The 26,786-nt window shown below is 44.0% G+C and overlaps 1 protein-coding gene across 2 annotated transcripts in view; it reads right to left on the reverse strand.

Annotated features, from left to right (window-relative positions):
- The window catches only part of BRWD1 (bromodomain and WD repeat domain containing 1), a 614,838-nt gene that overhangs the window by 53,767 nt on the left and 534,285 nt on the right, over positions 1-26,786 (reverse strand). For both annotated transcript variants that reach the window (XM_033941455.1, XM_033941456.1), the window contains 3 exons: positions 8,490-8,568; positions 8,077-8,121; positions 1,261-1,410 (listed from right to left, as the gene is read on the reverse strand). In XM_033941455.1, coding sequence (XP_033797346.1) covers positions 1,261-1,410; positions 8,077-8,121; positions 8,490-8,568 — 274 coding nt within the window. The remainder of the gene's footprint in view (positions 1-1,260; positions 1,411-8,076; positions 8,122-8,489; positions 8,569-26,786) is intronic.

The raw sequence follows: 26,786 nt of genomic DNA on the forward strand, positions 1-26,786 counted from the left end.
TAACAATCCCTTTTTTAATAAGTCCTAGCATTCTGTTTGCTGTTTTGGCTACTGCTACAAATTGGGTGGAAGGTTTCATCGAATTGTCTACGATGACACCCAGATCCTTTTCTTGGGCACTAACTCCCAAGGTGGACCCTAGTATCCGGTAACTGTGATTCAGGTTATTCTTCCCAATGTGCATCACTTTGCACGTGTCCACATTAAATTTCATCTGCCACTTGAATGCCCAGTCTTCCAATTTCATAAGTTCTGCCTGCAATTTTTCATAATTCGTATGCATTTTAACAACTTTGAACAGTTTAATGTCATCTGCAAATTTAATCACTTCATTTGTTCCAATATCTAGATCATTAATAAGTAAGTCAAATAGCACTGGTCCCAGTACAGACCCCTGTGGCACTCCACTATTTACTCTCTCCCATTGAGAAAAAATGACCATTTAATCCTACCCTCTGTTTTCTATCCAATAACCAATTCCTAATCCACAACTGAACTTTGCCACCTATCCCATGACTCTTTAATTTTCTCAGGAGCTTCTCATGAGGAACTTTATCAAAAGCTTTCTGAAAATCTAGATATACTACATCAACTGGCTCATCTTTTTTCCACATGTTTATTCACTCCTTCAAAGAAGTCAAGCAAATTGGTAAGGCAAGATCTCCCTCGGCTGAACACATGCTGACTCTGTCTCGTTAAATCATATTTGTCTACGTGTACCACAATTTTAATTTTTAAACTGTCATGAAAGCCACAGTCTGTGCTCAAGCCCATTGCGGATGAGACCTGGGGCAAGCCTCCTCCCAAGAGAATGGTCCCTGAGCCTCTGAACTGTTAATGCAGGCTGGTCACACAAGAATCATGCAAAGCATGTGTGCCCGTAGGCTACAGTCCTCTGCCCTGAGAGTTTGTATCTTCTCATAGCCAGAGATGTCTCAGGCGAACCGAGAGCCTCTGCAGCACCAACAGCCTCACTTACAGGAGAAAATAAAGAAATTAAACACGATTGTAGGCTCTTTTGAGCAGGGACTGTGTCTTGTGTTTTGATGTACAGCGCTACATATATCTAGTAGCAATATAGAAATGATTAGTGGTAGTAGTAGAGTAAGACTGAGGAATCCAGCCCACTCCAGAGTGAGAGGAGGAGGAGCAGAAGAATATGTAAATTGCAATAAAAAGAGAATAAATACCTGCTGGTCAAGACTGATATTCCTGTTGCACTAGAAGTTCCAAAAAACAAAACAAAATATTGCAACTTACTGAATATTCGTTTAAGTCAACAGGCTGCCTGAAAGGCTCAGAGTCTTCACATTGGAAAACAAAATCCACCAGCTCTTTACATTGTATCTTCCAAGCATTCTCATCGTAACTGGTATCCATGTTATGGTTTCTTTTCTTCACAAGCTGTTTCTGCATAAGTAAATAAAATCAGTCATTCTGCTAATTAGTCTGAATCTATGTTCTGCATAAACAGTCTTCTAAAGCTTCTAGCCAGGCACAAATCCCATACCCTAATTGGTGCACTGAGTAGAAGTCTAATGGAAGCAAGGACAATCCTGGTTGCTCTCCTCCCAGTAGCTCTATTTTAAAATTTGATGCATTATATTCCTTTTCAAGTTTCAAGTTTATTCATATATTTGATTAAACGCTTATCCTAGGATACTAAGCGTTGTACAATGATAATAAAAACTTTTATAGACACAAATAAGTCAGACAGTTTTCTTACTTAACTATTAAGACCTTAGTGGTACAGTGGAAGGGGAGAGAGGGGAGAACTACAATATTTATCGAGGAAAGATACATAAAAAGGAAAGTACATTAGGGTAGGGAAAGTTAACAAATTTGCTGGACTAAATCAAATAGTCAATTATAGGCATCTTTAAAAAGAAAACATTTTAGATTGCTTTTGAACTTTTGTATATTTTGTTCGGATCTTATATATATAGGAAGAGAGTTCCAAATCATAGGCGTAGTTACCGAGAAGATTGTGGTACGGCGAGTACCTATTATCCTTAGAGATAGGACATTAAGAGTATGTTGAGAAGTGGATCTAAGGGCTCTAGGTGGGTCATATGGGATTAGAAGTCTGTCAATGAATACTGGGGTGTGTGTTTGTATTGTTTTGAAAGTTAAAAGGGCGATTTTATATGTTATCCTATGTATGACTGGTAACCAATGAGCTTTTCGTAGTAGTAGAGTAACATGATCATATTTTTTAGAACCAGATATGAGTTTAATAGCAGTGTTTTGGATTAGTTGTAAACGTTTTATTTCTTTTAAATTTATGCCTTTGAGTAGAGAGTTACAATAATCAATTTTGGATATTACAAGGGAATGTATTAAAACTGTAAGGGATTTAGCATCAAGAAGAGGACGAATTGATCTGATCATAGGTGCTACAGTTAGATTGTGAGCCTATTAGGACAGAGAAGGAAATTACTTAAAGTACCTGATTAGACTTTTGGCCACTGTATAAGTCAAATTTTATTTGTTTTTGTAAACCGCTTCAAAACCAATGTGATGATTTAGCAGTATATAAACACTGCATTAAATAAGCCCTCAGCGGTTATCTTAAAATATTTTTATTCAACCACTAGGGTCAAGCAGAGTACTCACAAGATTACTGCAAGGAGGGTCAGGTGAAACTTTTTTTTTTAAATATATTTTATTAAAGTTTCAAATAATAACAAAAGCAGTAACAGCAAGTACACCGGAAACATACAATTACTAAACTAGACCATCCCTCCCACCCGTCCATCCACCCATCCCAAAACAAAATCAACAAATACAATTACTAAACTAGACCATCCCTCCCACCCGTCCACCCAACCATCCCAAAACAAAATCAACAAATACAATTACTAAACTAGACCATCCCTCCCACCCGTCCACCCACCCATCCCAAAACAAAATCAACAAATACAATTGTCCAGAGTTCCAAATGGGTATCCAATCAAGGGTTCAACAGGCGACTACGAGCCTTATTGGTCAATGTGAGCCAAAAAGGCTCCCAAATAACAGAAAACTTACAATCTGGAGCGGAGTTCTGAGGGGCACCACAAAGGCGCTCCATAGATGCTTGTTGTAACATTAGAGTACGCCAATGAGACAATGTTGGTGGGTCCGATGTTATTCAACAGTGTAAAATGGTTTTCTTCCCCAATAAAATTGCTCGTTCTAAAAAGCCTCGAAAACCCCTCGGAGTCCTATACGGTAGAAACCCCAAGGTAAACAACAGAGCAGGACAAAGAGTATAGCCATAATTCCACATAGCAACAGTATGTTGATGAACCCACATCCAGAAGGTTTGCACCAAAGGGCAAGTCCAGAATTGATGTCCCAAAGTAGCAGGAGATTGCCCACATTTAAGGCATTAATCAGAAGCACACAGTTTTGCACGATACTTATATTCTGGGGATCTGTAAAGACGTAATAGAAATTTATAATTTGTTTCAATCAGTAGGACCTGTGGCGTAATACGCAAAGTGCGATGAAGGCTCGCCTTGAGGTCTGCTGCCGTAACTACACAGGGTAGGTCCGCAGTCCATTTAACAGCATATTGTTCATAGGAAAGTTTCTCCAAGGCCTCTTGCAAATATCTATAATGGAACCGCAAGGGAATCTGAGTCTGTGCCGACAAACTCAAAGCTTCCGATATAGACTCCCGTCGGCTGTCAGTTAAACTATCCCGAGGCAACGACATCTGTTAGTAAGAAAACCAGTCACCAGCTTTCCAATGTAAATCTGATTGTAAAGTATCCAAAGAATCCAAAGAGCCGGTGGAAGTAACCACCTGAAATACGTATTGTGTGTTAGTAGTCTGCCACACTGAGTTAGAAAAATGAGAGGAAAGTCACCATTGTCCAACAAGGGTAAAAAAGGCGTGGTAAAAAAATGGAATATGCAAAGTTTTACAAATGGTCCGCCAAATCTGACGTAAAGGTTGAAACAATATACCTCCAGCAGGAGGTGGATGCACCGGGAGACGTCTGGAATGTAACAGGTAACTGAAATGGTAAGGTGCACACAATGTAAATTCAAAAGGTGTCGCAGAAAAATGAGAAGTGCCTCTAAACCAGTCATTAAGATGTCTCATTTGACAAGCCCGAGAATACATCCTCAGGTTTCGCAATTCCAGACCTCCCCAATCCTTAGGTTTCTGCAATATAGAGAGTGGTAATCGTGCTCTCCTCCCATTCCATAAATAAAGACTCAAACTTCTCCTCAAGTCTTTATCATGTTTGGTAGAAAGCAGCACAGGCAACATCTGAAACACATATAACCATTGCGGTACCAACACCATATTATACAATGCTATCTTTTGCAGCACGGTATTCTATGGTTGAGGTTCAGTTAGAGTTTATTCTAACTGGCATCCAGGAGAGCAGTATCATCTAGTGCAGTGTTTCTCAACTTGGTCCTGCAGTACCCCCTTGCCAGTCAGGTTTTCAGGATATCCACAATGAATATGCATGAAAGAAATTTGCATAGAATGGAGGCAGTGCATGCAAATCAAGTTTGTACATATTCACTGTGGATATCCTGAAAACCTGACTGGCAAGGGGGTACTGCAGGACCAAGTTGAGAAACACTGCACTAGATGATACTGCTCTCCTGGATGCCAGTTAGAATAAACTCTAACTGAACCTCAACCATAGAATACCGTGCTGCAAAAGGTGGGACCACATAGCCAGTCCACTGTTAGTCCCGGACGAGCCGGAAAGAAGTCCACACAGCCTGTGCTCAAGCTCCTGACTGAATCAAGGATGTGAACAGCTATACAGGAGACAGCCCCTCAGCTCTAAAATATATGCTAGCAGGCTGGCTAGCTAGGTATCCCAGAGGGGCTGATCCTGCTTGCAGCAGACTTCTGCCGTGTGAGTCTATCTTTTCCCAGGCAGAGGTCCCACCAAGTGGGAACCTTCAGGTACCAAGCCTCCAAAGATCATGGAGCAAAAACACCTGAAAATAATAAAATGGCAGACAAATCAAACACGCTTTTGAGCAACTTGCTTGCAGAAAACAACTGAGGTGGGCATGGGGGTGGACTGCCCCGGGCGCTGGCACCTCTCTGCCCAAAATGCCACTCTTACCCTCCCTTCCCTCCCCCATACCTCTTTAAATCTTCATCAGCGAAGCAACTTCTTTGACTTGATGATCACACCAGCCTGGCTGGAGAAGCTGCTTGTGCTGGTGAAGATTTAAAGAGGAATGGGGAGGAAGGGAGGGCATGAGTGTGACTGGGGGGTGGGGACAGGGAAGGAGCAGGGGGTGGAGTTGGAAAACATGATAGACAGTTTTCTGCAAGTAACTTGCTGGTTCAGATACAGGAGAAACCAAAAAGTCACTGTGGATAGACGATGATCCTGAGATGGAATTTAATGAGGGAAACAAAGTTCCAAATATACAATAAAATAATCCACATGAATAATAAAATTCCACATACAAATCAAAAGGCCCTAGTCCGCTAGTGGCGCAGGACACAACACGTTCCGCGTTTTGACAAATGTCTTCTTCAGGGGTCCCTAAGAGTCCTATGATGATGAATATGTGGAAAAAACTGATATGTGGAAAGATGAACGCTACTGAAAACCTAGGCATTCGTCTTTCCACATATCAGTTTTTTCCACGTATTCATCATAGGACTCTTAGGGATCCCTGAAGAAGACATTTTGTCAAAACGCGGACCGTGTTGGGTCCTGCGCCACTAGCGGACTAGGTCCTTTTGATTTGTATGTGGATTTTTATTATTCATGTGGATTATTTTATTGTATATTTGGAACTTGGATTTTTATTGTACATTTGGAACTTTGTTTCCCTCATTAAAGCCCATCTCAGGATCATCGTTTTTCTACAGTGACATTTTGGTTTCTCTTGGACTCTCTTCTCTGTGGATTCCTTGGGGTCAATTTTCCTTGGGTGGGTCAGATACAGGACCACTAGACACACTGCACTAGAAATACAAATAAACGGTAAACTGACCGAGCCAACTACTTGCCAGTCCTAGATCCTTCAGCTAAATCATATACTCAACCAGACTTCAGACCCAAATCCAAGACTGGGCACAAAGCAAACACTGCCAAGAACTGTAAATCCCTTGATCAGATACTGAAAGGTAATACTTTGAACTTTCTGCTGCTTAGCCTTTTCATATAGCATGGATACCCCAGTCTGGCCCTGTGAACTGGAAAGTCTGGATAGGGTAAGGAACTCTGGGCGAGGTACTTGGAGATGGTGAGCTGGGTGAGGCCTATGTTGACCACTAGTACAGATTGAAATGAGCCAATGGCCAGAAATGCAAGGGAGGCAGTGACCTTCAGGTGCCCACGGATGGGATTGTTCCTTTAGGTCCTGACCTGCAGGAGGGGTTACAACTGCTCACATAGATGCTTTATGGTAGTCCTGTCAAAGCGGTACCCTATTGAGCTTTTGAAGGTCAGTGAGGTCTAGGAAGCGGTGTGCAGGGCCTGAAAACACTGACAGGGGCATCTTCTGTGGGAGCCCCTCACCACACTCTTCCATCTCCAGCAAGGCATTCATCTTCCATCAAATAGATGTTTAAGCTTCCTACAGACTGAAAACATTTTCTTGAGATTTTGACCTCTTATCCAAATACATTACATTCCAACCTCAATGAGAAGACTGGGTACAATTCAAGTGGGTTTCGTCAGTCTAGTGTCTTCCATGCTTATACTTACTACAATACCCAAGCCTACAGTTGAGGATTCAGTTAACTGAGCTACCTTAATTGCCTCTTTTATATCAGAGTCTGATAAGGATATGTTTTGTTGTTTTGTAAAAACATGTGTACTTTTGCATGGTTCATCCCTCTGCAGCTACTCAAGTTACTAAGAAGTAATTCAAGTGACTTGTCCTAAGGCTCATTTTTTGGGTATACAGGCAGTCTCCGGGTTAAGAACAGGTTCCATTTTTTAAACTGTTGAATTTATATGTAACTCTGTTGTAACTGTTGAATTTATATGTAACTCTGATCCTAATAGTTTTCCCACCTTTTCCAACTCCATGAGGCCCCTCTTGCATCTGTTTCCATCCCACTGTTCCCTCTCCACTACCACATTGAAGATTAGGTTCTTACCTTTGCTAATCGTCTTTCTTGTAAATCTACACTTTATTCCGGGACTAGTGGGTTATTTCCCTCCACCCGTCAGGATGTTTAGGAAGCTTCAAAATTTCAGAGGCTTTTATCCTCTACCCCTCATAACTCATCACTGAGCAAGTTCCTATGCTCACCAGTCAGTCTTGAAGCAGCCAGGAACAACTGTAGAGAATAAGTACAAGAGAAAGAGAGGAACGGGGGAACTTCCCGGCAAGCAAATTAATTCTGCTCATAGAATCATCAGAGGGAAGGCTTCCGGCTCAGCCATGGGACGCGCATAGGAGCCGCTGCCCATGGCTTTGTTCAGAGAAACAAACGACTGAGGCTGGAAGGAGGAGGGAGCCGGTCAGAAGAAGGTAAACATCTGCCTGTGGGAGGCAAATGCTTGGGGCACAGAATGGAGGGAGAGAAAAAGAGAGAGGCGCACTGGAAATCGGGAGGGAGGGAGAGGGGCACATTGGAACTCAGGAGCGAGGGAGAGGGGTGCATTAGGATAGCGAAGGTAAAGCAGGACCCCGTTTGTCAGTACAAGTCCAATGTAAGTCGGATGTTCATAAAACAGGGATTGCCTGTACTGTATTTTGAAATTTTCATTATAAATGTATATTTAAGTCAAGGGACTACTTTTTTATTTTTTAACAGAACTGTTATCAAGTAAAAGTTTTTCAGGATAAATTTCAGAAGTAGTCTCATAGTAGCCTGCACTATTTGTTGTATCTGACCAAAGCATAAGTTAATTGGAGGCAAGTTTTGTTTGAATTTTTTTCACTCAATTCCCCCCCCCCCACACAAACACATACTCACACATATTTAAGAAAAATAAATTTGAGAAAAACACTCCCTAGTACTTTGATTGCGATTTTAAAAAGTTGAAACAAAACCTTCAAATGTTTAAAAACTGCTAAACTGTAGACTAGAAGGGTTTGTTTCACTACAGAATAATACTTGTGGATACATACTCTTCTGGAAATGGATCTGGGAAGACTGCTTTCCTCTTCAAGTACCTAGAATATAGAATAGAGACTACTCTGAAGCAAGTTTTCAACATTCATAGCACAGACATTAATATGAGCAGGAAGCACAGGAAATAGTGAGGTAGGAAAAGTATACAGAGAAATAAAAACAGTATGTACCATTTCTCTGGGCATGAAATGATTTGAATTCTTAGGACTTAGAATATAATAAAACATCTGATGACAATGTATATACAATATCTTGACACCTATATGTCTGTGTCAATTTATGACTTTATACTCATACATAATTCAGATTATATGCGTATGAAGGAGGTGTTATCTTAGCAAAGTATCATTTACAGAAATAAAACAAAATGCTTAAGCATAATTCTTCACATAACATATACATTCTGTACCTGCTCGTCATTAGGGGAATCCTGCTCATCTCCCTCTGTACTGTTATAAAGCTCAAAAATATTCATACAATCTTGATCCCTGCAAAAGCAATGTTTAACTGTTATTATCAGATCAGTATCCAAAGAGTAAAAAGCTTCTGAAAACAGATTGTTTTAGGCATATTTTTTAGAATGCTTACCTCTCCACAAATCAATCTATACGAGGGGGTGCTGAAAAGTTCTCAGCCCAACCAAGAAGGGAATGATGTAGAGCAGGGGTGTCCAACCTGTGGCCCCGTGAAGTATTTTGTGCGGCCCTGGTCGAGGGTGATGCAGTGTTTTCCTCTGCTGCCCCCGGGTGTTTACCGTCTTGCCGGCTCCCTTCTATGTCTTGCTGCAGCGTTTGCGTGTTTGTGTGGCCCCAGAAACATTTTTTTCGGCCAATGCGGCCCAGGGAAGCCAAAAGGTTGGACACCCCTGATGTAGAGCCATGAAACTTACAAGTTATTCCACATATTCACCCCTAAGTTCAATATATTTGGTACATCATGCTTGAAGTTTCTAACCCTTCCAAAAAATATTCTGTTGTGTGGTCACTAAAATACTGCTCTGCTGCTGCAATCGCCTCTGAATCATAAACATTGTCACCCTTTCAAACTCTTTTTAAGGTTTGGAAACAGAAAGTAGTCAGATGGAGCAAGATCTGGTGAGTAGGGTGGATGATCTATGCACTGAAACCCCAACTGTGTCAAAACATCCATCGTTTTACCGGCATTGTCTTGTAAAAAGAGAACTCTTTTCTGCAGCTTACCTCTCCTTTCTTCTTTCAATGCTTCGTTTAATCGACATTAACCATTTGGCCCCTTCCTGATCCCAAAACATTGTGGCCATGACCTTTCCTGCTGACTATTGGGTCTTGAATTTCCTTGGCCTTGTAGAACCTGAGTGCTGCCATTGCATGGACGGTTTTATCTCAGAATCAGTGTTGTAACCATATTTCATCAACAATAACTAGTCGTTCCAAAAAGTTGGCACCAGCTTGCTGAAAATGCTGCAAAATCAACTTTGAAGTGTCCACTCAACGTCATTTCTCATCAGCATTCAAACATTTGGGCACCCCTTGGCTGACAGCTTTTGCATACCCAGCTGCTCATAGATTATACACCCAACATGTTCCCTGAATATCTGTAGTGTCTCAGCAATAGTTTTAGTTGATATTCACTGATCTGCCAAAATCAGGTCTTGGACATGGTCAACAATTTCAGGAGTTGAAACCGTTTGAGGCCTCCCAGACCTTGCTGCATCTTTGGTCTTGAAATCTCCACAGTGAAAGTTTGCACACCACTTCTTCACTTTGGCGTATGATTGGCATTTATCACTCAATGTTTGCATTATACATTCCTGAATTTCCTTTCAAGTCTTCTTCTGCAGAAACAGGAACTTCATGACGGGTTGGAGTTCCACACTTTTTGTTGACATGGTGTGGCAGATTGTGGGATTTTTCCCTCTCTAGAGACTAGATGCACTAAAGTCTCCGATCATCTAATGATTGTTGCTAAATCAGTTTGATTGGTTTGCCGACCTGATGCACAAAATGGTTCACTGAATGAGTTTATGTGTAGTCGTACATTCTCTGATTCTGGCATGCAAATGAGGTCATTTAATATTAAAACCAGCCATCTGATCGATGGCCTAACATTGCATGCTAGAATCAGATTGGTACTACCAACCTGAAAAACCCGACAGTAACTGTTACTGACAAGTCAGCCAGCATTTTTATTTTGTTTTCTATGCCCATTAAAAAAAAAAAAAAAAAAGTCGTTCCAGCCCCCCGATGACCCCCCAGAAACCAGAAATAGAGGCAGGAGGGATGGCCACTCCCTCCTGCCACCACAAACCACATCCCATGCCAGCCGAACTGCCCCCCCATCCACACTTCAATATAAATCAGTAGGAGGAATGCCCACTCCCCTCCTGCCATCATGAACCCCCCTCCTGCTTAACTGACCCCTCCCACACACTTTATTTAACATCAGCAGAAGGGATGCCCATTCACTTCTGCCACCGGATGCTCCCAGCAACCCCCCCATCCCCTGAACCTCCCCATAGCTCAAAGCTGGATCACATCAAGCAAAAAAAAAAATATATATATATATTATTAAACACAAAATGATAAAATCAATTAGCAAAGACAAATAGAGCAATATATTGAAATTTTTAAAACAAGAAATAATTAAACATATTGTTAGACATTTATAATGACATGAACATCTATTAGAAGTGCACAACTAATAAAAAATAAAATTATAAAGAAAAATAATACATTTAAAGATACTGACTGAAAGTAAAGTAAAAGTAGAAAGGCAGAAAAGAATAGAAGACTAGGTAAATGTACTGTGTTTCCCCGAAAATAAGACGGTCACATATTAATTTTTTCTTTTCATGTACAATGATCATCTCTCCCTTCCTCTCCTCCACCCCAATTCTTCCTATTTCTTTTCTCTCCCCCACATGTGCAGCATCTTTCTATCCCTCTCACCCATCCCCTTGTGCAGCAGAACCCTTGCAGTAGAGAATGACACAGGGAAAAAATTTATCACCGTTCCTGCCCCGTCCCGTTGCCATAAGCTCAGTCTCCGTCCCCGCCTTGCAAACTGTCAAATCCCATCCACACAAGCCTCAAATACTTATAATTTTATACTGAACTTATTTTATTAAAGTATAAAAAGACAATATTCTGTATAACTGTAATTTTTTAAACACAAATAATACAGAGCAAGGATCAACAAAACCCCTGTCTCCTCTCCCTTTCACAAATATCCCCTCCACAGTTGTGAAAACTGAACAACCCAAATTACTACAGAATGCTACATAAAAAAAAATCAAGCTAACGGAATACTTCAGTCACACATGGCAAGAATAGTGTTAGGGGAGTGCAACTAGGGAAATTGCCCCCTGGTCAGAGAGAGAGAGCCCTAAGCCAGCTGGAAGTTAAAGAAGCACAGCCTGAGCTTTACTGTCCCCAGTTATGTCTTAATACCAGCTCCAGCAGGATACATATTTCAAATTTGAAATATTCTGATCACAAAATATAAAATTTATTTTTTTCTACCTTTTGTTGTTGTCTGGTAATTTTATTCTTCAAATCACATTGATCTCAGGCTTTGGTTTTGGATCCCTTCTGTCTTCATCGTGGCATGGCTGGCTCCTTAAAGGTAAAATAGGTGCAAGAGGAACTGGGGAGGAGATGCTCAGTCCGACACGGGCACAATTTTTTTAATCACAGGAGCAAGACTTTTCACCTCTCCCACGGGACAATAAAAGGTCTTGTCCCCGTTCCCGCGGGGCAGTGAAAGGTCTTGTCCCCATTCCTGCGGTAAACCAGTTGCAAATGTCTCCATTTCTATGGATTTACTACAGTGACCACAGTTTACCGCAGTAAACGGTCTCCATGTCATTCTCTACCTTGCAGCTTCTATCCCTCTCACCCATCCCCTTGTGCAGCAGAACCTTTCCGTCTCTTCCTCGCCAACTGCGAGGCTGAAATACCTTGCAACAAATGGCAACGTTGGCAGCAATCTAGAGAGGCTATTTCGCAGCTTTTTCCCACCTGGGCATTACTCTGCCGCATCACTGATGTTGTCATCAGCAACACGGCACACAGAACGCCCGAAAGAAGGCCGCGAAGCAGCCTGTCTAGATTGTTGCCGATGTTGCCATTTGTTACAAGGTATTTCGGTCTCGTGGGGAGAGATGGAAGGGTCAGCAAGGGGGAGGGATGTGCAGCGGGGTGGTGGAAGCGCTGCTGCCGGTGACTAGGGCTTATTTTCGGGGATACGGCTTATATTAAGACCTACTCCGAAAATCATGCTAGGGGTTATATTTGGGATAGGAGGAGGAGGAGAGCCGACGGTCAAGCCACTGCTGAGGGAGAGAGACTTCGGTGCAGCACTCGAAGCAGGGAAGCAGCACACGAGGCAGGAGAGAGGTCAGAAGCGCGAGGGCGAGCGGCAAAAAATCCAACGCAGCTTCGGGGCAGCGGCGAGTAGCCCCGCCCACCCCCACCACATCAGCAGTAGGCGCCGGGCCCCTCCATAAAAGGAGGCGGGCCAACGGCGCGCAGCCGTTCGGCGCGCGACGAAGGCGAGCGGCAAAGGCGCTCGCCTTAGCGAGAGCGCCTTTGCAAAGGGCCTTCAGAAGGGCCTAATCTAAACTCTTTATTCTACCACTCGATCAATCACACTCATCCTCTCTTCTTCTCACACCCATACACTTTCTTACACTCTCAAACAGATAGTCAATCCTCCCTTGAACCTCTCAGACTCTACATATAATTAAAAAAAAAAAAAAAAAAAAATTTTCTTTAATATCTCTATCTACATCTTTCTCCTTACATACTCTCTGACATCTCAACCTTTCTTTCTACAGAAATAAATCCCTCTAACTTAGAAATGGCGGGGAGGACACGGAGTACCAAAGCTACTACCAAGATCGACACTCCAGCATCCAGAGGGACCCAGGGGATGGTCGAGGTCTGTACACAGAAGGCAGAGAGCGACATGGATCAGAGGGCAGAGGTCTCAGTGCAGACCGAGACCTTCCTCCCCCCTCCCAAAGTGCACTACAGTCTCTACGCAGACTGAGGAGCTGGGAAACTTAGACGAGGATATCTTGCAGGAACTACTGAGCCTCAGGGAGGAGGTACAACGCCTAAGAAGCATAAGGGATGACGAGGCCTTCATCGACGACGCCATCCTGGAACTGTCACACATCACTGAGAGAACCCACGACAGGTCCATCCTAGACACACCCAAACCCACAGCACTGAACACAACGATTGGAGTACAGGAGATGATTGGAGATGCTGGTCCCTGGCAACTAGTAACCTCCTCTACGGGCAAGCGAAATAAACCCACCTCATTCTCACTCTCTTCTTCTTCTTTTTCTTTTTCTCTTCACAAGGATAGCCGTTCATCTATACCACAGCTAACTCTCAGAAACAGATTTCAGATCTTACAGGATGGAACCACCGAGGAAACAGCGGAAGAGGCTCATGAGGATACCCAGCCCACAACGTCAAAACCAGAGCACGCAGACCGACCCCCTCGGAAGGAACGAAGAGTGGTAGTCATTGGTGACTCCATGCTAAGGGGCACCGAGGGACCAATTTGCAGGCCTAATTTGCAGGAGAGAGAGGTCTGCTGTCTCCCTGGAGCCAGGATCCAGGATATTACCGCTAGCCTAGACAATATTCTAAAACCTAACGATCATTTTCCCATGTTTCTCATCCATGTAGGCACAAACGACACTGCTAGGAATGACACAGAGAACATCCCCAGAGATTTTGGAGCGCTGGGAAAGAAGCTGAAGCAGATAGGAGCGCAGGTGGTCTTCTCGTCAATTCTTCCAGTGAGAAACAGAGGCAGAGCTAGAGAACAGCGTATTCAACGGACTAACGAATGGCTCCGCGAATGGTGCATAGAAATGAACTTCGGATTCCTGAACCACGGCGAGACGCTCCAGGGACTGCAGGGACCAGACGGACTCCACCTGACCAGAAGAGGTAGAAACGTATTTGGACATCGATTAGCCCGCCTACTCCATAGGGCTTTAAACTAGGTAAGTTGGGGGAGGGTACATACTTATATCCCAGAGCAGTAAGAAACCACCCTGAGGAGGCAAGTGGCATTCACACTACAAAGTCTAAGGTAAGTACCAAGGATACCCACAACATTTCAGGGAGAAAGATCACTGATAATTTAGGAGCCACACTAACTCACAAGGGAATCTCTTCACAGATATGGAGGGCTATGTATGTTAATGCACACAGCTTGGGAAATAAAATTCTAGAATTAGAGACTGAGATAACAAATGCCGATCTTGACGTGATAGCAATATCCGAAACCTGGTTCACGGAATCGCATGGGTGGGATATGGTTATACCAGGGTACAACCTACTTCGTTGCGACAGAGTGGGTAAATTGGGAGGAGGAGTAGCGCTATACACTAAGGAAAGCATCAAAACCACCAGAATCATAGATATTAGATACACCGGGGAATCCCTCTGGGTGAACCTGGCCAGAGGGAAAGAAAAATGCCTATACCTTGGTGTGATATATAGACCTCCCAGGCAACAGGAGGACAAAGACATGGAATTAATTGAGGACATAGAGAACATCACGATGCGCGGAGACTTAGTAATGCTAGGAGACTTCAACATGCCAGATGCAGATTGGAACACACTCTCCGCGACTACGGGTAGCAGCAAAAGAATATTAAACTCCATAAAGGGGGCACGTCTCAAGCAAATGGTGTTGGAGCCCACCAGGGATCAGGCATTACTAGACCTGGTCCTCACCAACGGAGATAGCGTCACGGAAGTCTCAGTAGGAGAAACACTGGCCTCCAGCGACCATAATATGGTATGGCTCAACCTTAAGAAAGGTTTCCCTAAGACAAACACAGCAACAAGGGTTCTCAACTTTAGAGGTACAGACTTCAGCAGCATGGGAGATTTTGTCCATCGGGAGCTATATAAACAAGCAAAATCTGACAATGTGGAGGGTATGTGGTCGTCTCTGAAATCCATACTACACGAAGCAACAGACCGATACATAAAGACAGTAAGTAAACGCAGGAGAAACAAAAGACCCCAATGGTTCAGTAAAGAAATTTCAGACCTAGTTAAACAGAAAAAAGACGCATTTATCACCTACAAACATCTAGGCAGAGAGGGGGCAAAAGAGCACTATCTAGACAGATCTAAAGCTGTCAAAACAGCAGTCAGAGAGTCCAAGCTCCAAATGGAGGAAGAGTTAGCACGGAAAATTAAGAAAGGGGATAAATCTTTCTTCAGATATATTAGTGACAGGAAAAGAAACAAAGATGGGATAGTACGCCTGAAGCAATCGGACGGTAACTTTGCGGAATCAGATTCTGAGAAGGCAGAACTACTAAACCAATACTTCTGTTCAGTATTCACCCGAGAAGCGCCGGGAGTTGGTCCACAGCTGCAGACGGGAGATAACCAGAAAGACCCGTTTCAAGATTTGGAATATACGCCCAGTAGCGTCTACGACGAACTATCAAGACTCAAAGTAAACAAAGCCATGGGACCTGATAACCTACATCCCAGAATGCTAAGGGAGTTAAGGGAAGTCCTGGCAGAACCATTATCTGTTCTTTTCAATCTTTCCCTAAGCACAGGAAGGGTCCCCTTGGACTGGAAAACCGCCAACGTAATCCCACTCCACAAAAAGGGCTGCAGGACAGAGACAGCAAACTACAGACCAGTGAGTCTCACGTCTATAGTGTGTAAACTCATGGAAACACTGATCAAACAGAATATTGACACAATCCTAGACGAAGAAAAACTGCGTGATCCACACCAACATGGGTTCACCCAGGGTAGATCCTGCCAATCTAATCTGATTAGCTTTTTTGACTGGGTTACTAGACAACTGGATGCTGGAGAGTCACTGGACGTAGTGTATTTGGACTTCAGTAAAGCATTTGATAGCGTCCCTCATCGAAGATTACTGAACAAGCTAAAATCGATAGGATTAGGAGACACTCTAACTACATGGGTTGGGGATTGGCTGAGCGGCAGACATCAAAGGGTAGTGGTGAACGATACCCCATCTGAAGCATCGGACGTGATAAGTGGAGTGCCGCAGGGCTCGGTCCTGGGTCCGATTCTATTCAACTTATTCATAAGAGATATGACGCAAGGACTAAGGTATCGCTGTTCGCCGACGACGCCAAACTTTGCAACATAGTAGGCAGAAGCTTATTACCTGATAATATGACACACGATCTACTGCTGCTGGAACAATGGTCAACTACTTGGCAGCTTGGCTTCAATGCTAAAAAATGCAAGGTAATGCACCTGGGAAAGAGAAACCCGCGTAGAACTTATGTACTAAATGGTGAAACCTTAGTTAGGACCACAGCGGAACGCGATCTAGGAGTGATCATTAGCGAGGACATGAAGGTTGCCAATCAAGTGGAGAAGGCTTCCTCCAGAGCAAGACAAATGATGGGGTGTATCCGCAGAGGTTTCGTCAGCAGGAGACCTGAAGTTATGATGCCGTTGTACAGAGCCATGGTGAGGCCTCACTTAGAGTACTGCGTTCAGTTTTGGAGACCTCACTACCGTAAAGACGTGCTGAGAATCGAGTCGGTACAGTGAACAGCCACCAGGATGGTCTTGGGGCTCAAGGATCTCACATATGAAGAAAGACTAGATAAATTGCGGATGTACTCACTTGAGGAAAGAAGGGAACGGGGAAATATGATTGAAACGTACAAGTATATCACGGGGCACATCGAGTCAGAAGATGATATCTTCCGGCTCATGGGACCCTCGACCACCAGAGGGCATCCGCTAAAAATCAGGGGAGGGAAGTTTCATGGCGACTTCAGGAAGTATTTCTTCACCGAGAGAGTTGTGGATCATTGGAACAGACTCCCACTCCAGGTGATAAAGGCCAGCAGCGTGACGGATTTTAAGAGAAAATGGGATACTCACGTGGGATCTTTAAGGGAGTAAACTCAGGGGGGAGGATACTTGGAATGGGCAGACTTGGTGGGCTATAGCCCTTTACTGCCGCTTTTTTCTATGTTTCTATTTTTGGGGAAACACAGTAATGCAGTAATGCAGAAAGAAATAGGAAACTCTGTATAACATGGGTTGATACCATAACTAAAGTGCACTGGACAAACGTGCACCGACAATCTAATGATGACATTTTGAGCGCAGGACAAAAGCACGCCAATGTTTCCTGGGCTTTGAGGGCTTTCCGTTTGCGCTTTTAATGGGGGTGTGGATGGGAAACCCCCTCAGTACAGAGAAAAATCTCATTTTTTTGCACTTCAGGAGTTTTCAGTGTAGTGTGTGTGTGGGGGGGGGTGTCCACCACCATACCCCCCCAACGGCTGTACTCACTCGAGGAATGCAGGGAGAGAGGAGACATGATCGAGACGTTTAAGTATATTACTGGCCGTATCGAGATGGAAGAAGAGATTCTCTTTCTCAAAGGACCCTCAGCCACAAGAGGGCATCCGCTCAAACTCAGGGGCGGGAAATTTCATGACGACACCAGGAAATATTTCTTCACCGAGAGAGTGGTTGATCTTTGGAACGAGCTCCCGGTGCAGGTGATCGAGGCAAACAGCGTGCAAGAATTTAAGAGCAAATGGGATGCCCATGTGGGATCCCTTAGAGGGTTAAGCCAAGGAAACCTGTCACCAGGAGTGGGATCCCTAAGATAGTAGATTTGGGGGTGGGTCAGTAGAGTGGGCAGACCTGATAGGCTATGGCCCTTATCTACCGTCATCTTCTATGTTTCTATGTTACATGTAAATTTAGTGGGGGAGTTCCCCCCCACACACAGCAAAGGGGAAGCCCTGAAAGCCCAGGAAACAGCGGCATGCAAATGTTATCATGGGATTATTGTCCTCGCGCCTTTATCCAGACAAGGAGGCAGACTATTCTCACATGTGGGTGACCTCCAAGCTAACCAGAATGGGATTTTGGGAGTGTTGGCAATTCAGGAGAATAAATTTTGTAATACTGCCTGGCCAAAATGGCCATCCCGTCTGGAGAAAACATCCAGACAATAATGAGAGGTGAAAGTATGAACCGAGGACCAGGTGGTAGCTTTGCAAATTTCCTCAATAGGAGTGGATCTACTGAAGCCACCATGGCTCTGACTTTGTGGGCTGTGACTCGACTCTGTAGATGCAGTCCAGCCTGAACATAGCAGAAAGAGATACAAGCAGCCATCCAGTTGGAGATGGTTCGCTTAGGAATCGGGAGTCCCAACTTGTTTGGATCGGAGACAAAAAGTTGAGGAGCAGATCGATGTGATTTGGTGCGTTCTAAGTAGAAGGCCAAAGCATGCTTACAGTCCAAGGTATGAAAAGCTGATTCTCCAGGATGAGAATGAGGCCTTGGAAAAAACACTGGAAGTACAATGGATTGATTGAGATGAAATTCTGAAACCACTTTAGGTAAGAATTTAGGATGAGTACGGAGGACTACCCGTGTCTTGATGGAAAATTGTGAAAGGTGGATCAGCAACTAAAGCTTGCAGCTCACTGACTCTTCGAGCAGATGTGAGGGCAATGAGAAACACCACTTTCCAAGTGAGATATTTCAGATGAGCCGTATCCATTGGTTCAAAAGGAGGCTTCATCATTGAGCAAGAACAACATTGAGATCCTAAACAAGTCACTGGAGGTGGTTTGACATTGAAAAGTCCTTTCATAAATCTGGAAACCACAGGATGAGCAGAAAAGGGTTTCCCTTCGATAGGCTGATGGAAAGCAGCAATTGCACTAAGATGGATTTGAATGGATGTAGACTTTAGGCCAGAGGTACATAAGTGTTGAAGATAATCTAAGACGGAAAACAAGAAGGTATCTCGAGGCTTCTTGTTGTGAGAGATGCACCACATAGAAAATCTAGTCCATTTTTGGTGGTAGCACTGTCTAGCGGCAGGTTTTCTGGAAGCCTTTAAAATGTCCCGAACAGGTTAAGAAAACTGAAGGGGCACCAAGCTGTCAAGTGTAGAGATTGCAGGTTGGGATGAAGTAGAGATCTTTGACTCTGTGTAAGCAGAGATGGAAAAACTGGTAGAAGGTATGGCTCCCTGCTGCTGAGTTGAAGAAGAAGGGAGAACCAGGGTTGCCTGGGCCACCGAGGAGCTATTAGAATCATGGTGGCATGATCGGACTTGAGCTTGACAAGAGTCTTCAGAATGGAGGGAACGCATACAGGAAGAGATTCATTCATTCCAGAAGGAAAGCATCTACCTCGAGGCGATGAGGAGAGTATATCCTTGAGCAGAACTGAGGCAGTTTGAGGTTGTGGGGAGATGCAAAGAGATCTATCTGAGGAGTTCTCCACTGAGAAAAAAACATGATGAAGAGGTGAGGAATTGAGTGTCCATTCGTGAGGTTGCAGAAGACTCCTCATCTTGTCCACCAGATAGTTTTTCTCCCCTTGAATATAGACAGCTTTCAAGAAGGTGTTGTGATGGATCGCCCAGTCCCACACCCTTTGAGCTTCCTGACAAAGAGGGAGAGATCCTGTTCCTCCCTGCTTATTGACGTAGTACATGGCGACTTGATTGTCTGAGTAAGGAGTACCTGGTCATGAAGAAGATGCTGAAAAGCTTTGAGAGCATTAAAGATCGCTCTGAGTTCCAACAGATTGATATGACAGTTATGGACCGCGCTGGACCAGTGGCCTTGAGTATGGAGACCGTTGAGATGAGCCCCCCATGCGTAGGTTGAGGAATTTGTCGTGAGGACCTTCTAATGAGCGGGTGTCTGAAACAGTAAACCTCTGGAGAGATTGGAAGAGAACATCCACCAGTGGAGAGACTGTCTCAACGAAGGAGTGACTGTAATGTGTCAAGACAGTGGATCGCAAGCCTGCGTCCACTGAGGAATTCTGAGGTGAAGTCTGGCAAAAGGAATCGCGTGAACGGTCGAGGCCATGTGACCGAGTAGTACCATCATGTGTCTTGCTGAGAGTGAAGAAAGGAAAGACACTTTGCGGCAAAGCTGAAGGAGAGCATCCAGACACAGCTGAGGAAGGAATGCTCTAAGATGGACAGTGTCCAGAACAGCTCCAATGAACTGTAGGTTCTGAGAAGGCTGAAGGTGGGATTTGGGAAAGTTGATTTTGAATCCCAAGCTCTGTAGGAACCATGTAGTCCGTTGGGTCGCTACAATAAACCCCTGAGATGTTGAATCTTTGATGATCCAGTCGTCCAGGTAGGGGAACAAGACCATGGTTCCGCAGAGCTGCTGAAACCACAACTAGGCACTTGGTGAACACTCTGGGAGATGATGCCAGGCCGAAGGGTAGCACTCTGTACTGAAAATGCAGATTCCCCACTGAGGTACTGACGGGAGGCCGGATGAATGGGGATGTGAGTGTAAGCCTCCTTGAGATCTAGAGAACATAACCAATCGTTATGATCTAGAAGGAGGATAAAGGGATGCTAGGGACAACATGCAAAATTTTTCTTTGACCAAAAATTTGTTGAGAGATGAGAAGGGAGGAGAGAAAGAGCGAGCGAGAGTCCTGTACAGGTGACAGGTGAAGAGCCTCCCCTGAAATCCCCTAACATATTAGGCCAATAAACACAACTAAAGGCCTAAGAAGGCTGAGAATGCTCTGACTAAAACTGTCAAGCCTTTGCACAATCTATGCTTGCTGAAATCAGCAAGCCAAGCGAAAAATGAGCGAGTGAAACGAAACTTATTCTTTTACATGGCAACTGGTGTCACATCTGCAGTAATGCCAGGGAAGTGGATCTAAGAAGGATGAGAACATGTCTTAACCAAGAATATAAAAATACATTATTTTGCAAGAATATCCTGTTAATGGGCAGGCTTTTACTGGCCGATGGCTTGGAATTGCTGACATGATAAATTAAAACAGCATATGCGGGAAAAGATAGATTTTCTGTTAAACAGGACATGCGTATGGTATGACACAGATATTATGAACCAATTAATAAACCAATAAATGAGTGTTAACCAAGATGGCTGCCGCTATCTGATTGCTGGCAGGACGCTGGAGAGTGTCTCTCTTACCACTAGGAAATGCCGAAGAGAAGGGGTAAGAGCGTTGGTGGAGCCTCCCAGCGCTCGGGACCCGTGGCTCTCACAGTCGATGATATTTTCCGACGTCTTCAAAGTGAGCAGAGTTGTTTGGTGATTCGCCCATTGGGAGCGCTGGCTGAGAGGAGTGCTACGGCGGATAGAAACATAGAAACATAGAAAGATGACGGCAGAAAAGGGCTACAGCCCACCAAGTCTGCCCACTCTTCTGTCCCACCCCATCGAGTCCGAGTACTAATGACCCAGTTCCTTAGCTCGACCCCCGTAGGGATCCTACGTGGATGTCCCATTTATTTTTAAAGTCGAGTACACTGGTGGCCTCGACCACTTGCACCGGAAGTTTGTTCCAGTGATCTACCACTCTTTCTGTAAAGAAATACTTCCTGGTGTCACCACTAAATTTCCCTCCTCTGAGTTTGAACGGGTGTCCCCTTGTGATCGAGGATCCCTTGGGGTAGAATATATCGCTTTCCGCCTCGACACGACCCGTGATGTACTTAAACGTCTCAATCATGTCTCCCCTTTCTCTACGCTCCTCAAGAGTGTAGAGCTGCAGTTTGTTCAGTCTTTCCTCGTATGGGAGACTCCTGAGTCCGGAGACCATTCTAGTGGCCATTCGCTGGACCGACTCAGCTCGAAGCACGTCTTTTTGGTAGTGTGGTCTCCAAAATTGCACACAGTATTCCAGGTGAGGTCTCACCATGGTTCTGTAGAGCGGCATTATGACTTCAGGTTGACGGCTGATGAAGCCTCTATTGATACATCCCAACATTTGCCTTGCCTTGGATGAGGCCTGCTCCACTTGTTTGGCAGCCTTCATGTCTGAACTGACGATCACACCCAAGTCCCGTTCTTCTGAAGTCTTAGCTAGTGTTTCTCCATTCAAGGTGTAAGTTTTGCATGGATTTCCACAGCCGAGATGCATGACCTTACATTTCTTAGCGTTGAAGCCCAGTTGCCATGTCGAGGACCAGTTTTCCAACGTGATCAGATCCTGCGTCATACTATCCTTAATATTGTTTTCACTTACTATGTTACACAGTTTGGCGTCGTCGGCGAACAGTGTTACTTTACCCCGAAGCCCTTGGGTCAAGTCTCTTATGAATATGTTGAAAAGAGATGGTCCCAGGACCGAGCCCTGCGGCACTCCGCTAGTCACCTCCGATGTCTCAGAGAGGGTGCCGTTGACCACCACTCTCTGAAGTCTTCCACTCAGCCAATCATTGACCCATGCAGTTAGCTTCTCGCCTAGACCCATCGACTTCATCTTGTTTAATAGTCTGCGGTGCGGGACACTGTCAAACGCTTTGCTGAAATCCAAGTACACTATGTCCAGAGACACTCCCAGGTCCAGCTTTCCCGTCACCCAATCGAAGAAGCTGATAAGATTGGATTGGCAAGACCTAACCCTAGTGAATCCCTTAGGTCTCCCTCATCCAAAATCGTGTCTAATTTTCCTTTAAGTAGAGTTTCCATGAGTTTACACACAATTGATGTGAGACTCACTGGTCGGTAGTTCGCAGTCTCTGCTCTGCATCCCTTTTTGTGCAGAGGAACGACGTTAGCTGTTTTCCAGTCCAGGGGGACTCTCCCCGTACTTAGGGAGAGATTGAAGAGCATGGCTAACGGTTTCGCTAGAACATCGCATAGCTCTCTGAGCACTCGTGGGTGTAAATTGTCTGGCCCCATGGCCTTGTTCACCTTGAGTCTTGACAGTTCTCTGTAAACATCAGCAGTTGTGAACTCAAAATTCTGAAATGGATCTTCCATGCTTTGCCTTGTTTCCAACTGAGGCCCGTTCCCTGGTGCCTCACAGGTAAAGACAGAGCAGAAGTAATCATTTAGCAGTTTAGCTTTATCTGAATCTTTTTCCACGTAACTCCCATCTGGAGTTCTAAGGCGTACTATCCCATTTGTGTTCTTCTTCCTGTCGCTAATGTACCTGAAGAAGGATTTGTCCCCTTTCTTAATATTCCTCGCTAGAGTTTCTTCCATTCGAAGTTTGGCCTCCCTGACTGCTGTTTTGACCACTGCGGACTTTGTCTTGTATTCAATGTTCGCTTCTTTCTCCCCGGTGCGCTTGTATGAGAGAAATGCTCTTTTCTTCTCCTTGACGCGGTATGAGACCTCTTCAGTGAACCATTTGGGTCTCCTGTTTCTTTGTTGTTTATTTACCGATTTAATGTAGCGGACAGTTGCCTCATGAACGGTCGATTTCAAGGTTGACCACATAGCTTCCACATTGTCGGTTACTTCTTGAACCTGTAGTGTCTGATGAACGAAATCTCCCATGCGTTTGAAGTCAGCGCCCCGGAAATTGAGTACCCTTGTTCTTGTTTGAGATCTAGGGAAGCCTTTCCTAAGGTTAAACCATATCATGTTATGGTCACTGGTGGCTAGCGTTTCTCCCACCGAGACCTCCGAGACACTTTCCCCATTCGTAAGTACTAGGTCCAGGATGGCCTGGGCCCTTGTAGGCTCTAGCACCATTTGTTTGAGCTGTACTCCCTTCATAGACGCTAATATCCTCCTGCTGTCACAATTTGTCGCTGAGAGTGTGTTCCAGTCTACGTCAGGCATATTGAAGTCTCCTAATAGAACAACATCCCCCCGCAAGGTGATATTCTCAATATCTTCAATTAATTCTGCGTCTTTGTCCTCCGATTGTCTAGGAGGTCTGTATACCACACCGAGGTATAGGCATTTTTCTCCGCCTCTGGCCAGGTTTACCCAGATGGATTCCCCGGTATACCTAACATCCGTGATCCTGGTTGTCTTGATGTGCTCTTTGACGTAAAGTGCTAACCCACCTCCTAACTTACCCTCTCTGTCTTTGCGAAGCAGGTTGTATCCTGGTATAGTCATATCCCACCCATGAGAGTTTGTGAACCATGTTTCGGACACAGCCACCACGTCTAAGTCTGCATTAACCATTTCTGTTTCCAGTTCTAGAAGTTTGTTCCCTAGGCTGTGTGCGTTAACATACATAGCTCTCCACTCTTGGTGTTTACTGAGGTCCTGATGAGTTAAAGTGTCTCCTAGCGAATCTCTTGTATTAAGGGTACTTACCTCGGACTTGGAAGCGGAGTTTTGGTTCGCCACCTCTGGATTGTGGATGAGGGAAACGTCACGCTGAGCCCCGAAGTCAGGACACCTCCCATACAGCCGTTGCCGCTGGGAGCCAGCTCTCCGCGGGAGGAAAGTATGTCCGAAGAGGCAGAATTTTCTTCCTGAGAGGCCAGTGAATTGGAGGGCTCGCTATAGGGAACAACACAAGGGGAATTTCTCCTTTTGAAAGAACCAGCGTCCAGGACAACTGTGCTTAAGGGACAAGGGAGGTAAAACACTCAACTGAACAAATTAGTATTGCACAAGTACCTTCCTTTGCTCCTGTTAAGCCCCCAGAGGTTACACTGGATTCGCTTTGGGATTTGGTTTCCACTTTGGGAAATTCCCTCAACCCTCAGATAAAGAATTTAGAAAAGGAATTAGAAATCCAGAAAGAAGAAATTAAAATCGTGAAACAAGACATTGTAGTAATAAAAACTGAAATTCAGGAAGAAAAGAAGGACTTAAAAATGGTTAAGAGTAACCAAGATTTAGTTGTGAAAGATAACCTGATTATGAGAAGAAAATTGGAAGTACTTGAAAATAATAGTCGGTTTAACAATTTGCGTTTGATTAATTTTCCAAAGGTCTTGTCAATTTCTCCAGGAGATATGATAAAACGTTACTTTCTGGAAATCCTAAAAATTCCTGAGAACTCTTTGCCACCATTGTCAAGAGTGTATTATTTGCCTAAAAAAAATCAGGACTCTCAAAAAAAAGATGAGGATGGAAAACCACAGGAAAATTCTTTGGATGTTACAGCTTTATTGGAACAATCTGATAGAGAGGTGGCTAGTCCAGCCACTCTCTTACTGACTGTGGCTTTGGCTCCGGACAGAGATTGGATCCTTAAACTTTTCTTTAAAAATAGATCTAGAGATTTCCTTGGCTTCCATATCCAAGTTTTCCTGATGTTTCGAGAGAAACTCAAAAGAGAAGGAGGGAATTTTTATTATTGAAACCAGGTGTGACCCAGATAGGGGGTTTATTTTTTCTTAGAGACCCCTGTAAGTGTGTAATCAGATATAGTACCTTTAAATATATTTTCTTTGAACCGGCTCATTTGACGGCTTTCCTCTCTATGAAGCGCCTTGAAAAAGGAGAAACATCTGTGTCTCAATAATTAATTTAAGTTCTCTTTAAGCAACAGATAATGTGATTTGGTTTAATTTGTTATTGTATTATATTCACTCCTAATTCTTTAATCTTGGATCCAATGTTGAGGACTAGTGTGGGATTAAGTTGAAGATTCTATTACCTTTTATGTAGTTTTGGTTTATTTTCAAGTTTGGAAATAATTAATGATATGTTTTCTTGATCGCACTTTTCTGTACAAGATTATATGCTTGTTAAATAATTTGAAAAATGTATAAATAAATAAAAAAATAAAAATAAAAAATAGACCGATAAATGTAATGACGTTTGTAAAGGACCAATAAAAACTAACAATATGATATATGCCAATGTGGCCTCAAGCTGTCAAGAATTGTTTAAGAGACAGCCTTGGTGATTGTGAAAACAGGACAGACATCCAGGTATACTCAAGCGCTTGAGGCATACTATCTGTCAGCTCCATATGCTGTAAGATTTGGTCTTGTAACCTGTTATTGATTGTTAATAAAATAAATATATATTAATTATAACAGCATATTGAGTTTCCATGAAGCCAGTGGTATTGAAAGGCCGTAAACAGGCGGCTTTTCAGAGCCCTGAGATCCAGTATGGGCTGCAGATCGCCCATCTTCTTCCGAACTAGGAAGTAACGGGAGTAAAAACCCTGATCTGCTGTTCCAAGGGAACTTTCTCAATGGCATGGAGACGAAGCAGAGCTTGAGCTTCCTGAAGAAAAAGGGCGGTCTGGGATGGATTAGAAGGATATTATCTTGGAGGAAGCTCTGGTGGAATCTGAGTGAAATGAAGAGACTATCCTTCCCTGATTACTGACAGCACTCAGAGGTCAGATGTAATGGTCTCCCATCGATGGTAAAAACGATGGAGATGACCTCTGATGGGAACAGGAGAGGACAGAGGCAGAACGATGGAAGTTATGCTCTGAGACAGTCAAAAAGGCTGAGCAGCCTTTGGTGCAGCAGAAGGCTGAGGTTTCTGTTGCTTCTGCTATTGTTGCGGTTTCCTGGGAGGTGCTCGAGTGTAAGGAGCTGCCCTTGGAGGATATCGCCTCAGATAGGACGGAAGAGGTCGAGAAGGCTTGGAAGGAGCTGGCTTTGGTTTGATGATGGAAGCAAAAGATTTCTCATGCTCAGACAACTTCTTGGTGGTGGCCTCTATAGATTCATCAAAGAGGTCATTGCCTTCACAAGGAATATTGGCCAGACGATCCTGAATGTTGGGGTCCATATCAATACTGTGAAGCTAGACAAGGAGGCGCATTGCTTCTGAGAAAGCAGTGACCCTCGAGGAAAGCTCAAAGGCATCATAAAATGACTGAAGAAGGTGCAACCTGAGTTGTGCCCATGTAGCAATGACTTGCTGGAACTCTAAAAGCCTGTGTTGACCAAGGTCTTTAGAAAAAACCAGGGAGTATATCAATAAAATACTTGAAATAAG

Source organism: Geotrypetes seraphini, chromosome 4 (genome assembly GCF_902459505.1).
Source record: "Geotrypetes seraphini chromosome 4, aGeoSer1.1, whole genome shotgun sequence".
Classification (NCBI taxonomy): domain Eukaryota; kingdom Metazoa; phylum Chordata; class Amphibia; order Gymnophiona; family Dermophiidae; genus Geotrypetes; species Geotrypetes seraphini.